General features: G+C 46.7%; 2 protein-coding genes across 2 annotated transcripts; one reads left to right on the top strand and one right to left on the bottom strand.

Moving 5' to 3' along the window:
- Positions 1-552: 552 nt before the first annotated feature.
- On the top strand, positions 553-5569 carry LOC106581031 (vitronectin). Its single transcript, XM_014162700.2, has 8 exons — positions 553-708; positions 932-1051; positions 1327-1932; positions 2980-3119; positions 3353-3509; positions 3749-3901; positions 4181-4864; positions 4987-5569. Exons 1-8 carry the CDS (start codon positions 651-653, stop codon positions 5109-5111), a joined length of 2043 nt encoding a protein of 680 aa, XP_014018175.1. The 5' UTR covers positions 553-650; the 3' UTR covers positions 5112-5569.
- Positions 5570-6050: 481 nt separating this feature from the next.
- On the bottom strand, positions 6051-15884 carry LOC106581030 (scavenger receptor class F member 1). The gene is given in 15 exon segments (XM_045703737.1): positions 6051-8819; positions 8821-9224; positions 9262-9422; positions 9589-9778; positions 9901-10038; positions 10219-10343; positions 10454-10562; positions 10816-10922; positions 11129-11257; positions 11438-11656; positions 11752-12015; positions 12193-12460; positions 12643-12744; positions 13800-13861; positions 14074-15884. Coding segments are annotated over 15 exon segments (2853 nt in total). The 5' UTR covers positions 14175-15884; the 3' UTR covers positions 6051-8345.
- Positions 15885-16190: the final 306 nt, after the last annotated feature.

The raw sequence follows: 16190 nt of genomic DNA, 5'->3' as shown, positions 1-16190 counted from the left end.
GATTTAGATCAAAATGTTAACTCGGCCACTCAGGAACATTCACTGTCTTCTTGGTAAGCAACTCTTTCTAGTGACTAGATGTATTAATACACCAACATGTCAAATGTTACAGATCTCATATTACTGTATTGATTCATTTTGTAAAAACATTTTGTAATTATTGATGTCACAAATGTATCATTTGTACAGTTCTTTATTACAAATGTCGTTATTTGTTACTTTGACTATGTAAAACCAGCAGTACTACTTATTTCTCTGAGAGTGAGGCAGATATATAGCGTTTTGCAAAAAAACATGCTTATTTGTCTCTCTGAAATGAAACCATCAAGGGATAGACGTCATTGAACAACCCCATGCCATGATTAGAGAGTGATAAAAAACAATCTCTTTCACAAGTTCTTTAAACGATGAAAGCTAACTTACCAGCATTTGATATAAAGCATTTTTGAATGAAACTCTTTATTTACTGATTGCTACAGCAAAAACAAGGTTGATAACAAGGTTGAAACAAGGTTTAAGTAAACATTCTGCAGAGGTGAATGACACTGGTAGCCACTGCATTTCATTGGTAATTGATTAGTAGCACACTGTTCTCTATCCCCTGGGTCCTCTCCGTCACATACCCAGAGAGACCCAGAAAGACAGACAGCATGAGGCTCGGGCTGATACTCCTGCTAGCTGGGATAGCTACTGTGTTTGCTGCAGAGGGTAAGTATACCATTAAAAAATATATAGTCTAGGTTGACTTGAAAATGTATTGGGGACGTTTTGGTTGAAATTAAACTGAGTTGTTACTGGTGAAAGAGAACTCATGAATTTCCAGATAGTATTTGGAAACTCAGTATTTGGAGTTGGTGGAGGTATTACCAAACATTTTTGCTGTTCTATAGTCATTTATAAGTTACCTCTCTGTGCTGTCCTTGTGTGTCAGAGTCATGCATGGACCGCTGTGAGAATGGCTTCGACTCCAAGAAGGATTGCCAGTGTGACACCATGTGTCGGTACTACAAGAGCTGCTGCTCGGACTACGAGACTGCCTGTCATATGAAAAGTAAGTAGAGTGTATGTGTGTGTGTGTGTGTGTGTGTGTGTGTGTGTGTGTGTGTGTGTGTGTGTGTGTGTGTGTGTGTGCGCGTGTGTGTGTGCGTGTTTGTATATTGACTGTTAGAAAAGTCACAGATTTCCCTTTTAACAACCTTTAAAGGTCATATTGAATAATACACCACTGATTAACATGGTAATGAGTTGCATATGTTCATCATTCATATAATAATTTGCTATTAATTCATTGTGTGATTCATTTAATGTGACCTCTGTTTCCGTCAGCACGTGGGGACACCTTTGAATTTGCAGAGGATGATGATGGTCCATTTACCCCTACAACGCCCGCCTTCCCGACCCAACCTGAAGACGGGGAATCCAGCTCCTCAGGGGGCCAACATAGGCAACCCACACGCCTCAGAACCCCCAACACCACCCCTACTCCTGCCAAAATTGCCACAAAGATAACCCCAGTCACAGAGCCAGCTAGAGGCGCAGCTCGAGACCCACAGAGAGGCCAGTTCCCAGTGGTAGTCCCACTCCCGGAGGCAGCTAAAGCCACCAAGGCACCGTCGGCCACACAGGCAGGTAGAGGCTCAGATAGAGGCCAGTTCCCAGTGGTAGTCCCACTCCCGGAGACAGCTAAAGCCACCAAGGCACCGTCGGCCACACAGGCAGGTAGAGGCTCAGATAGAGGCCAGTTCCCAGTGGTAGTCCCACTCCCAGAGACAGCTATAGCCATCGAGGCAACATCAGTCCCACAGACAACCACAGAGGAAGTGGTGACGACCACCAAGGCTCCGGTAGTAGACCCAGATGCACAGCCATGCAGCAGCAGGCCCTGGGACTCCCTAATGCAGCTCAAGAACGGCTCTGTCTACGCCTTCAGAGGTAAGAGTCTTCATGGGTCTTACGCCGTCACCTTCAGAGGTAAGGGTCTTCATGGGTCTTACCCCGTCACCTTCAAAGGTAAGAGTCTTCATGGGTCTTACCCCGTCACCTTCAGAGGTAAGAGTCTTCATGGGTCTTACTCCGTCACCTTCAGAGGTAAGGGTCTTCATGGGTCTTACTCCGTCACCTTCAGAGGTAAGAGTCTTCATGGGTCTTACTCCATCACCTTCAGAGGTAAGGGTCTTCATGAGTCTTACTCCATCACCTTCAGAGGTAAGGGTCTTCATGGGTCTTACCCCGTCACCTTCAGAGGTAAGGGTCTTCATGGGTCTTACTCCGTCATCTTCAGAGGTAAGAGTCTTCATGGGTCTTACTCCGTCACCTTCAGAGGTAAGGGTCTTCATGGGTCTTACTCCGTCATCTTCAGAGGTAAGAGTCTTCATGGGTCTTACTCCGTCACCTTCAGAGGTAAGAGTCTTCATGGGTCTTACTCCGTCACCTTCAGAGGTAAGAGTCTTCATGGGTCTTACTCCGTCACCTTCAGAGGTAAGGGTCTTCATGGGTCTTACCCCGTCACCTTCAGAGGTAAGAGTCTTCATGGGTCTTACGCCATCACCTTCAGAGGTAAGGGTCTTCATGGGTCTTACTCCGTCATCTTCAGAGGTAAGAGTCTTCATGGGTCTTACTCCGTCACCTTCAGAGGTAAGAGTCTTCATGGGTCTTACTCCGTCACCTTCAGAGGTAAGAGTCTTCATGGGTCTTACTCCGTCACCTTCAGAGGTAAGGGTCTTCATGGGTCTTACCCCGTCACCTTCAGAGGTAAGGGTCTTCATGGGTCTTACTCCATCACCTTCAGAGGTAAGAGTCTTCATGGGTCTTACTCCGTCACCTTCAGACGTAAGGGTCTTCATGGGTCTTACCCCGTCACCTTCAGAGGTAAGGGTCTTCATGGTTCTTACCCCGTGTCGGTGAGTGGGAGAAAAACACCAGGAGAGGTTTTGTTTATCTGTATCTCTATGTAGGTGTTTGTTTTGTGTCTTTTCCTAGGGGAGTGGTTCTTTGAGCTGGATGAGAAGTCAGTGATGCCCGGCTACCCCAAACTGATCCAGAACATCTGGGGTATCAGAGGGCCTATAGATGCTGCCTTCACACGTATCAACTGCCAGGGCAAGACATACATATTCAAGGTGGGATGAATACCCTGGCTAGAGAGCGTAGATTAAAGATGAAATGTTGGTAGGACGGTAGAAGGTTGGTAATGGAAGTTATATCTCTAGCTGTCTGTATTTATTATACATTTTATAAATGTAATACATTTGTTATAAATTGCCAACTTCACTGATATAAATTACATTTATTCATTCCAAACTTACATTTATTCATTTCAAACAGATTTTTCAAATTGCAAATCCTCCACCAGGGTAACAAGTACTGGCGGTTTGATGATGGTGTGCTGGAGGAGGACTATCCCAGGGATATCAACGTGGGCTTTGAGAAGATACCAGACGACGTGGACGCAGCCTTCGCCATAGCAGCCCCTGGACACCACGGCAAAGAGAAGGTCTACTTCTTCAAAGGTCACACCAAATCTTAAATGAAGAACATACAATCCACTAGGCAGTTGCTAATTGATAAGTGATTAAATTCATTTTTATGTTTAAACTTGAGAATACCTCTCAATGATAGTCCTCCTCCTGAACTTATTCAAATGATGGAAGATATAGCCACAATGAAGTGACTAACTCACTGTTTCCAGTGTATTTCTTTTCACATAATCTGTTTTGTTAAAAGACCCGTTGTTTGTCTGTGTTCCCAGGTGACCAGTACTACCAGTATGAGTTCAAGCACCAGCCATCACATGAGGAGTGTATCAAGATGTCAGCTGGGTCTCCCTCTGCTCTGTTCACAGCCTACACTGACATCTACCACAACAACTGGGAGGAACTCTTCAACATGCTCTTCAGAGGCAGTAAGACGCTGTGGTGCTTTCTCAATTATCTTTTCTTGTGTCCTCACTTCCTCTTTCCATTCCTCCTTCTCAAAACGCATTGGAGAAGAAGATCCAAGTCTCTTACCTGTGGACCTTCTCATCCAATGCGTATTGAGGAGGTGAAGAAAGAGGATATAAGGAATCATTAATGGCACAATGTTGACTTTAAGAAAATGGTTGCTTAACAAACAAGAATAGTTTTAAAGCTAGCCCTCACCATCTAATGCTACATCTCATCTGTCATTCTCTCTCCCCCAGTCCCCAACCACCATGGTGGGCATCGGTTCATCAACAAGGACTGGATCGGCATCAAGGCCCCAGTGGACGCTGTCATGACAGGGAGACTCTACATCACCCCCAGGCCACTGGCCCCACCCCTGTTCCCACCCTTACCCCCTTTATGGGACCACAACGACGGGAGGCGCCAGCCATGGGACCAACAGTGGGGGCAGTATGGTCAACAGGATCAGTTAAATGGACAGCAAAATGGACAACAATATGGACAACAAGGGCAACAATATGGACAGCAGTGGGAACAGCAGTGGGGCCACCGCAGAAGTAGGCGCCAGTCTTACTGGGGTGCCGGGACGGGAATGGCTATGGGGCAGGCGTTCGCAGAGAAGGGGATGGATATGGGGAAAGGATTCGCTGAGAAGGGTATGGATCTCGGTCGGAAGCTGGCGGAGAGGGGGATGGCTATGGAGGGGATGTTTGGAGGGTGGGACATGCGCCGAACGGATGCCAGGGATGCAGACAGAGACAGGGATAGAAGGAGGGATGACCAGGATAGGAGGAGGGATGACCAGGACAGGAGGAGGGATGACCAGGACAGGAGAGGAGATGGATACAAATATGACTCCAGATACAATGCTGAGGGGAGGGCCTACTGGGAGTTTGTCAACAAGGGCCAGCCAGTGCAGAGCGTCTACTTCTTCAAGGGAGGTAAGGAAGGATACTTTATTGTCCTATTGCTTTTTTCTTTTTAACCTCCCATTAAACACACACCCTAAGGGCACAGAACAACTTCAAATCCACCAGACATATTCTCTGTATTTGTTTTCCAGATAAATACTACAGAGTGGATCTGAAGACCAAGAAAGTGGACCCAGCCAGCCCTCCTTACCCCAGGTCCATTGGCAAGTACTGGCTGGGCTGCCCTGAAAAACACCTGGAGGCCGAGAAGAAATAGTTTCACAACTGGATAAAGAAACATCTGCACTATGTCAAAACATGTTTTACATCAAAGACTCAAATAGACAGTAATTTAAAGCTAGATAATTAGAAGAATCACTTGAAAAATTAAAGGAGAGCCGCACACTCTAGGAGCTCAGAAGTAATAATTTAATAACCTCATATCCAACGTTTCGATAGACAAGCTGATACCCTGATGAAGACAGCTTGTCTGTCAAAACGTTGGATATGAGGTTATTAAATTATTACATCTGAGCTCCTAGTGTGCGGCTCTCCTTTAATTTTTCAAGTATTCTACTCCGCTAGCCAGCACCTCGCCTAAATATGTGTGCGTTTCTTTCGCCTCTAAATTAGAAGAATCACGTCACAAAAATGTTCTGATATGAGGACATTTCTCTTTGTACCTGGAATACTTGTGTGTAATACTTTTATAATTAAACACTTTCTAGCTATAAAGGGTATTGGGGGTATTGAAATTAATCCAAGGCTCAATTCAGTCAAACTAGCCTTGTAGTATTATTCAGTCAAACTAGCCTTGTAGTATTTACGCTGTAGCTCCCCTTATTGGAGATCAATGAAGGCCCACCCCCTCTGTTCCCCACCCATCTCTGTTCCCCACCCCCTCTGTTCCCCACCCATCTCTGTTCCCCACCCCCTCTGTTCCCCACCCATCTCTGTTCCCCACCCCCTCTGTTCCCCACCCCCTCTATTCCCCACCCCCTCTGTTCCCCACCCATCTCTGTTCCCCACCCATCTCTGTTCCCCACCCCCTCTGTTCCCCACCCCTCTGTTCCCCACCCATCTCTGTTCCCCACCCCCTCTGTTCCCCACCCATCTCTGTTCCCCACCCCCTCTGTTCCCCACCCCTCTGTTCCCCATGATTTGGGGCAAAGTTCAGCTGGTTATTTGGTGTGCAAACTGAAGTCCACAAAAACACTATAGTGAATACTATAGTAATTACTGTAGTATACTGTAGTATTTACAGTTAACTATAGTATACATACTGTAGTGAAAGAAAATTGTAATATATACTATAGTAATTAATGTAGTGTTTTTGCAGATTGTAGTATACTGTAGTATTTACTATAGTGTTTTTGCAGACAGTAGTATACTGTAGTATTTACTGTAGTGTTTTTGTTTTATTATCTTTGACATAGAAGTGGAGGCTTTCACAGTGTGTAGTATAGTATTCTACAGTATACTACTGACTTCTATTGTAAACTGTAATCATTTTACATGTGGGTTATCTCTCCTCTCTAATATCTGACCCAGTTTACAAGAGGGGTCTTTAAAGGTTGGATTGACAGTGTGATACAGAAACACTACTACCACCTAGTGAATGACAGGCTATAAAGACATCAACAAACACAACAACTCTGGACCACCAGGTCTCCATTTCCTGACTAGCGCTTTCAGTGGAATATGATGAAACTGTTTTTGGCTGCATAGAAGGACATGCTATGTGGGAGGCAAGCTTAACAGTGATCAAGAGGACACAGGCTTGGCAAAACCTACAGATAGTACATAGACTATGCTAGCCTGATAGTAGACTATGCCAGGTAGCCAGGGGATATCTGTTCCAATGAGACACCGTGCTGCATTATTTTACATTACAACTCAATTCCACAGCGTACACTGTCCGGACTTGTTGATTCACTGCTGATTTTTGGAAACATTCAGAAATTAGATTAAAGAAGATCAAGTCATCAATCGTCCATTCTAACCCTGTCTGTCAACCCCTCCTTAAATCCTGTACAAGCAGAGGTGGAGTGGTCACCATAGAGATGAATATAGTCTCTACAGATATGTCTATGGTGGCTTATTTTCTTTTATATGTAAATCCCAACACAACCAAAATGCTCTCAACCCTACAACATTGGGAATGCAGCTGACAGACACCATAATACCCATACATCAGATGCATGCAGCTGACAGACACCATAATACCCATACATCAGATGCATGCAGCTGACAGACACCATAATACCCATACATCAGATGCATGCAGCTGACAGACACCATAATACCCATACATCAGATGCATGCAGCTGACAGACACCATAATACCCATACATCAGATGCATGCAGCTGACAGACACCATAATACCCATACATCAGATGCATGCAGCTGACAGACACCATAATACCCATACATCAGATGAATGCAGCTGACAGACACCATAATACCCATACATCAGATGCATGCAGCTGACAGACACCATAATACCCATACATCAGATGCATGCAGCTGACAGACACCATAATACCCATACATCAGATGCATGCAGCTGACAGACACCATAATACCCATACATCAGATGCATGCAGCTGACAGACACCATAATACCCATACATCAGATGCATGCAGCTGACAGACACCATAATACCCATACATCAGATGCATGCAGCTGACAGACACCATAATACCCATACATCAGATGCATGCAGCTGACAGACACCATAATACCCATACATCAGATGCATGCAGCTGACAGACACCATAATACCCATACATCAGATGCATGCAGCTGACAGACACCATAATACCCATACATCAGATGCATGCAGCTGACAGACACCATAATACCCATACATCAGATGAATGCAGCTGACAGACACCATAATACCCATACATCAGATGCATGGCAGGTATCAGTTTCATCACTTGTTTTGTTTCACTCAGTGTGCATCCCAAATGGCACCCTGTTTCCTTTATAGTGCACTACTTTTGACCAGGGCCACTATAAAGGGAATAGGGTGCCATTTGGGACACAGGCTCGGTGTTCCAGTGAATAATACATATCACAGACAGGTGATGGTGATGCCAGTGCCCACACTTTTAAATGGTTCAAGCTGGCACCACAGAGTAATGTTATCCCAGTGATGACAGACACGTCAAAGTGAACAAAGTGCACAGGAGCATTTCTTTGTTTTCGTTTGCATAGTTGTTTCACACATGGCAGTTACAGTGTCAATAACTATTTGGTAAGGTGATTTCAACATTATCCTATTGTTGTATAACATACATACAGTACATATTGTACAGGACCATCATATACATATTGTAATTCATAAAATTGTATACTCAATATTGTAAAGATTGCTAGTTTATGTCAGACTTGACTGTTAACTCAGTACAGTAGGCTAGTTTCCAAATTCCTCATTCATTAGTAGTCGAACTACATACTCAATTGTGAGAAGAATCAGAGCACCACAGTCATTGCATCTGAAGTTAGGAATGCATAATCATCACGTTCTCATAAAGGTTAGGTCCATCGTCCACACCGGCCACCACTCCTTCATTGGCGATGACTTCACTCAGACTAACAGCATCCGTTACAAATCCAGCTGGCCCGATTGTTCGATATCCACTCTCAGTCTGCATCCCAGGGTCGCCGTTCTCTCCCCTCACCCCTGACCTTTCACCCCTGACCTCTGACCCAGCGACCTCTGGCACGCTTTTCAAAATGGAGGACAGGGGCCTCGTGGGCGTAACAGTGGCAGGGGCGTCCTCTGGTGGGGGTTGAGTGTTAGTGCCAGCGTCAGTGTTTCCCATGACAGCAGGGGAGCTGTGGTGGGCGTGCTGTTTCCTCCTACTGGGTTTCCTCATAGATACGCCTTCCCCTACAGCACCCTCCACCCCCGAAGGTGGGGGACCCCCCTGCTCCCACACACTGGCCCTAGTCCCCAGCTTCCTCCTGGGGGGGCTTGGTGATCCCCTCCGCCCCCGGGCACTTCCCCTTGGGCTTAGTTCCCACCTCCTGGTCTTTGTGTCTCTGGAGGCTGCCTAGCCTGCGTAGCACGGCCTGTACCGGGCCCTCCGAGCTGGGGAGCTCTAGTTTAGACAGGGGCCTCCCCACCCCCACCCCCACCTTCCCCACTGTCACATACACTGTGGTCACTTTGTCCATCCCTTTATCCATCTCTGCCTGCTGGCCATCGGATGTGGACCCTGGTGTTTGCCCACCCTTTCTGGGAACAGCAGCGTTGGATATGGTGCGTCTTCGCCCTACCACTGCTCCAGGCACCTGCAGGGTAGACATGGCTCGGGATGGGGTAGCTGTGTACCTGTCCACATCGGGGTCCCCTGCTTCACCACTGGATTCTGGGTCTTCCAATGGTCCAGTCCCACCTCCACATCCATCCACCCCCCCCCTCACCTGTCTCCGTCTCTTCCCCCTCTGAGGCCTTCCCTCCATGGGCCTGGAGGGCTGATAGCATCAGGACCCCCCAGGGGGACTTGGGTTTGGTGCGGGGGGCCCCGGGTGTCAAATCCTGGGCAGAGCCTCGGCGCTCCTTGGGGCTGAACCTCGGATGAGATGAGATTGTACTTTATTAATCCCGAAGGGTAATTTTTTTGGACACTCTCTCAACACTAAAAACAATCACAAAAAGAGAATTGAAGTGCTGCGTAGTGTCGTGTGGTGTGTGTAGTGCCCAATGTCCTCATTATGATGACTACAACCTGGTGTTACCTGGTGCCTTCGGCGAAGGAGACGGAGGGGCATTTGGACTTGGCGTTGCTGGAGGTGCGGGGAATGCCAAAGGGGAGGGACATGTCTTCTGCACTAATACTGAAGGCAGAGGGGTCAGGGAAGATGTTACACTTAGAACTCATCTCATGCTGGAACTCCTGGAACTCACCGCCCGCCACTGCTGGGATGTCTGAGGGAGGTAGAGCGGGGGGAAGGGAGGGACAGGGAGAGAGAGAGAAACAATGGAGTCAATCGAAACACAAAGGGTTGAACACACACACACACACACACACACATACACACACTGATTACCTTCTCTGGGGGGGACACAGTAGAGCACCTCTCCGGTCTCCTCATCACTGTCGAAGAAGGATCCCTCCGTCACCCAGCCTGAGGAGGGAGGCTCTATGAAGCTGTGGTTGAACGTCAGCTCAGGGTCGTGGTGGGACACTGGAGAGAGAAGCGTTTATTATTATTATTATTGTCATAATATTGTAATACGTATAGTATGGACACCACTCCTTTTTCCAAGCTCATGGAGAAAAACTTTAAGAGCATCCAAGTACTGGAGTTTGTTCCTTACATAGATACAGACATATGACATGATCTCTAGTGTGATATTGGACTGACCTGTGACTCTGGGCAGCCCAGAGGACCAGACAGAGATACAGGGTACAGCAGAGCTCACGTTGGCCAGGACGTTATACACATGACGCTTCATACGGACAGAGGTACCACCGTCACCCACTGCTACTCTGTAGGACCACAGCAAGGTCAGAGGTCAGAGGAACACACACACACCTGTCTTTGTCATCAGAATTATATACACACACCTGTCTTTGCCGTCAGAATTATATACACACACCTGTCTTTGCCGTCAGTAGGTCCTCCACAGCAGCAGCAGCAGCAGACCAGACCCAGCAGCACCAAGAGCAGAGGGACCAGGAGACCAGTGATCAGAGCCCTGTGACCACCTGACACCACACACACACACACACACACACACACACACACACACACACACACACACACACACACACACACACACACACACACACACACACACACACACACACACACACACACACAAACAAATGGGATTCAACCTCACATATTCCTTCTTGAGGAAAAACAAATATTTTAATCCATAGGCCCATCTACTATTACTTATCATTAGCTACACATTATCCACCAACTAGCACTGTATCCAATAGGAGGAGTACATACTATATGGACACGCCCCTGTAGCTGGGTGACAGGCGGTGCCCTCTCCACAATCACAGACAGAGGAACAGTTAAAGCCATACAGCTGGTCTGGACAGGTGATGTTACAACTGGAGACACAACAGAGAGAAACCTGTTAGTGACAGCCAGATACACAATAGATGTCTAAATCAGATGTCTAAATCCGACATTATTGGATTGGAGAAAGGTATTTATTTGAACCATTGTTTCACAGCACTTCAAGGAAGGGGGTAAGAAAGGATGCATTTTCAGAGTATTCGAACAGAACCTCTGTCTGCTTTCTCAGTAATCTCACCTCCGTCCCTGGAACCCAGGCCCACAGACACAACTTCCTGTCACGTGATCACAGTGGCCATGGAAACAGGGGCTGCACAGGGAGCGGCAGGCGTCCCCAAATGTCCTGTTAGAGCACGGCTCGTCACACCTGCAGACATACAGAGTGGCCAAGATAACAGAGGGACAACAAAACTATCAGCACTAGAAGAAACCACTGAACCTTTTCAGTATCATTGACACATGCATGTCTGGGAAGTGGAGTTACTGTAAAAGGTCTCAGATACGTTTCACTGGTAGTTAGCCATCAAACACACATACACACACACACCTGGGTTCGGTCCATCCTGGGTCACATCGTGAACACGCCCCCGTCCTGGGGTCACATGGTTCACCGTTCCTGCAGCGTGGGCACGCCTCCTGGCAGTGGTTTCCATGGTAACCATGCGGGCACAGCCGGTCACAGTGTGTGCCGTTCCACCCAGGCTCACAGGCCGTACAGACACCATCAACCACAGAGCACGACTGGCCTCCTTCACAGTGGCCACAGCTACATAGGAGGGGAGAGAGAGAGAGACATCAACAGCAAAATGACAAGGCTGTACCATCAAAACATCACTGCAATATCCATATACACTCTCTTACCTCAGTTTACAGCCACTGCCATACTCCCCAGGTCCACACGGTTCGTTACAGAAGGCTCCCTTGTACCCAGGCTGACATACACACTCCCCACTGACCGCATTACACTCGCTGTGCTCCAGGTCACAGTTACAGCGGCGGTCACACGTCGGACCCCACCACCCGTTCTGGCATTCACACGCCCCCGTCTTCTGTTGGCAGGATGATATGTAGCAACTACATCGAAGACTGCACTTCTGACCCCAGTAACCCGGGGCACACTGACACCTGCCAACCAACGTTTTTTAACAAAACATATATTTCTATTGTGTTGTAGCTATTGTGTTAAAACATATGTGTGTACACTGTCCTTTTAATTATTAAATTGCAGGCTAAATTGTATCAAGTGATTCAGCTTTTAGCTAACTAATGCCTCCCATTGTAAATAAACCCATTCTCACTCACCTGCCGGTCAGTGGGTCGCAGGTGGAGGTGCCTGGGTAGCACTGGCACTGTTTGGCACAGGTGGGTGTCCACCAGCCCTCGTCGCAGGTGCAGTTGCCGTGTACGGGGTGGCAGTGTCCATAGCGACCACATTTGCAGGCGTTCTGGCAGAGTGGCCCCCAGCGGTTGGAGAGGCACGTACACTCGCCCGTGATCGGGTCACAGCGCCCATGAGGGTGGCACTTGCACAGCTCACGGCAGTCCGGTGCCCAGAACTCTGGAGGGCAGCCTGAAGAGGGAGACAGGTTGTAATACTTCAGTAGTTTCCACTTAATTACAATGTTCTTACCCTTTTATTCCTGCAATGTAAAGCACTACCAAAGTTGCTATATTGACTCTTGTTGTGTTCAAAATATATTGTTTGAGTGACGCAGCCTATGTAACTTAAACGTCAGAGTTGATTTGACTTACGTGTCTTGCAGTGGGCTCCATAGTAGCCAGGGCGACAGCGACAGACGCCTGGGTAAACACACACCTCATCCTGCTGGCAGGCCCCCTCGCCATCACACACAGCTGGAGTCACAAACAACAGACACAGTGCTGAATTATACAATACTACCTAAACAAGGCGAAAAGCCTGTTCTTGTGTGCCCTGGACAGTTTTACACAATTTACTGTCAGCTGATACTCACGTAAAGTACACTCCTCTCCCCTAAACTGATACTCACGTAAAGTACACTCCTCTCCCCTAAGCTGATACTCATGTAAAGTACACTCTTCTCCCCTAAGCTGATACTCACGTAAAGTACACTCTTCTCCCCTAAGCTGATACTCACGTAAAGTACACTCTTCTCCCCTAAGCTGATACTCATGTAAAGTACACTCCTCTCCCCTAAACTGATACTCACGTAAAGTACACTCTTCTCCCCTAAGCTGATACTCATGTAAAGTACACTCCTCTCCCCTAAACTGATACTCATGTAAAGTACACTCCTCTCCCCTAAACTGATACTCATGTAAAGTACACTCCTCTCCCCTAAACTGATACTCACGTAAAGTACACTCCTCTCCCCTAAGCTGATACTCATGTAAAGTACACTCCTCTCCCCAAAACTGATACTCACGTAAAGTACACTCCTCTCCCCTAAACTGATACTCACGTAAAGTACACTCCTCTCCCCTAAACTGATACTCATGTAAAGTACACTCCTCTCCCCTAAACTGATACTCATGTAAAGTACACTCCTCTCCCCAAAACTGATACTCACGTAAAGTACACTCCTCTCCCCAAAACTGATACTCACGTAAAGTACACTCCTCTCCCCTAAGCTGATACTCATGTAAAGTACACTCCTCTCCCCAAAACTGATACTCATGTAAAGTACACTCCTCTCCCCTAAACTGATACTCACGTAAAGTACACTCCTCTCCCCTAAGCTGATACTCATGTAAAGTACACTCCTCTCCCCTAAACTGATACTCACGTAAAGTACACTCCTCTCCCCTAAACTGATACTCATGTAAAGTACACTCCTCTCCCCTAAACTGATACTCATGTAAAGTACACTCCTCTCCCCAAAACTGATACTCATGTAAAGTACACTCCTCTCCCCTAAACTGATACTCACGTAAAGTACACTCCTCTCTCTGTTGTCTCCATCCAGTGCAACAGACAAGAGTGGAAGGATCCCTGTTTGAGAAGGGTAAACAAAATACATACAGTAAAGCATAGTAGAAAGTTTCTTGATGGGACTTTTTACTATTTTTTTTCATGAAATAATGGAAGATTACAATTATGAAGATAATGAGAATGTTTCATAAAGCAAGGATATATGTCTGGATAGAAAAGGCAGAAAACAAAAGTGAGAAAAATAAAGTGTGAGAGTGTAATGTAGTCATCACCTGGGGTCCCGGCAGACGTTTCTCCCTGAGGGAGCCAGTCTCTGAGGGGCGGAGAGGGAACAGCAGAGCAGTAATCCTAGACCCGTCAGAAACTGGCCCATGTCCACCCCACAACCAGGTACCAGAACGTGTCCAACTCACAGGAAAATCCCTTTCTCCTTTTCTTCTCTTTCGCTCACTCTTCTCTTCCAAGTCCAGAAGTGGACAATGGAAATTGAAGGCAGTCTTCTCTCTCTTTCTCAATTATTTTTCTCTCTCGCTCCCTTTATCTGTCTTTCTCCCGTCACTCTTTCGCTCTACCTTTATTTTCCCTAGTCCAGCTCTGTGGTCTTGTAGGCCAATGGAAGGCAGTCTTTCTCTTTATGTTTCTCTCTCCCTGCCTCTATCTGTCTTTCTCCCCAGCCAGCTCTCTTCAGTCATTAGTCTGTAGTTGTATGCCCAGCCTGACTGAGCGGTCCAAACCCGTCTGTTTCCTCTTCCTCTTTCCTGGGGAAGTTAGAGCCACTTCCTCCCATTCAATCTGCCTCAGTAAGGCTTTTTTAAGACATCACCACATACTGAGAGATTATGGAAAGAGGTGAGCAGCATATTTAGATGTGTTTGTATGTGTGTTTGTGTACATCTCACCTTGTTGTAAAGAGAAGCCTACCTGTCCTTCCTAGATCAGAAGTGGGATGTTCTCTTGGCAAATGGATGTATGTTGACAGCCCAACTCACATGCTCCCACAATACACACTTCTGATTTCAATTCAGATATTTATTTGGTTTTTGTAGCTCAAAGGCTTCTCTGTTTAAAAATAGTCATGCTTACAAAAAGAACATGTACATACAGTTTGTAGGAAAATACGTTATTCAACACTATCACCAGCAGCATTCATTTAGAATGTCAGAAAACTACGTCAGAGTCAGATGTCTGAGTACCGATAAGTTATGGTAGGGGGCAGGGGCAGCCATTGTTGTAGGTGTGTGGTTCTGTGTGTGTTTGTTTAACGACATGGTCAGATGGAAGGATAGTGACGGCACACACACACACCATCTCCCATTTACCCCCAAGGAAACACACATTTCCTCTGTAAGTGCAGCAACTAACGTACAGGGGCTGGTGCCCCAGTGAATACGAACACACACACACACACACACACACACACACACACACACACACACACACACACACACACACACACACACACACACACACACACACACACAGAGACAGGCGTGCACACACGCACACTTGGCAGCCACATGCATAGCACAACCAACCCCAAAGCTCAATTCATGGTCCTAGGGAAGACATGGTTGAACTCATAATAGGACTCTAACAAAAATGTAAGATGAGCTGATGGTTAAGAATATAAAGTCTAATCAATGAATGACTGTTACTCTGTGGCAATACATTCAGGCTCAGAATTAACACACAGTATAGTTTACTGCAAAACGTTTCCTATAACTCACACTATGTCCAAGTCCGTGACAGATTGTAAGAATTACAGCAACCACAAAGCACACCAAAAACACCCACACGAGGTAAAATGTTAAACACATAGAAGTCCACCATGGTTGTTTATACACTGCTCAAAAAAATAAAGGGAACACTTAAACAACACAATGTAACTCCAAGTCAATCACACTTCTGTGACATCAAACTGTCCACTTAGGAAGCAACACTGATTGACAATACATTTCACATGCTGTTGTGCAAATGGAATAGACAACAGGTGGAGATTATAGGCAATTAGCAAGACACCCCCAATAAAGGAGTGGTGACCACAGACCACTTCTCAGTTCCTATGCTTCCTGGCTGATGTTTTGGTCACTTTTGAATGCTGGCGGTGCTTTCACTCTAGTGGTAGCATGAGACGGAGTCTACAACCCACACAAGTGGCTCAGGTAGTGCAGCTCATCCAGGATGGCACATCAATGCGAGCTGTGGCAAGAAGGTTTGCTGTGTCTGTCAGCGTAGTGTCCAGAGCATGGAGGCGCTACCAGGAGACAGGCCAGTACATCAGGAGACGTGGAGGAGGCCGTAGGAGGGCAACAACCCAGCACCAGGACCGCTACCTCCACCTTTGTGCAAGGAGGAGCAGGAGGAGCACTGCCAGAGCCCTGCAAAATGA

The sequence above is a fragment of the Salmo salar genome, chromosome ssa20 (genome assembly GCF_905237065.1).
Source record: "Salmo salar chromosome ssa20, Ssal_v3.1, whole genome shotgun sequence".
NCBI lineage: Eukaryota > Metazoa > Chordata > Actinopteri > Salmoniformes > Salmonidae > Salmo > Salmo salar.
Note: the sequence above shows the minus strand (reverse complement) of the source record. Positions and strands in the feature narration are given on the sequence as shown.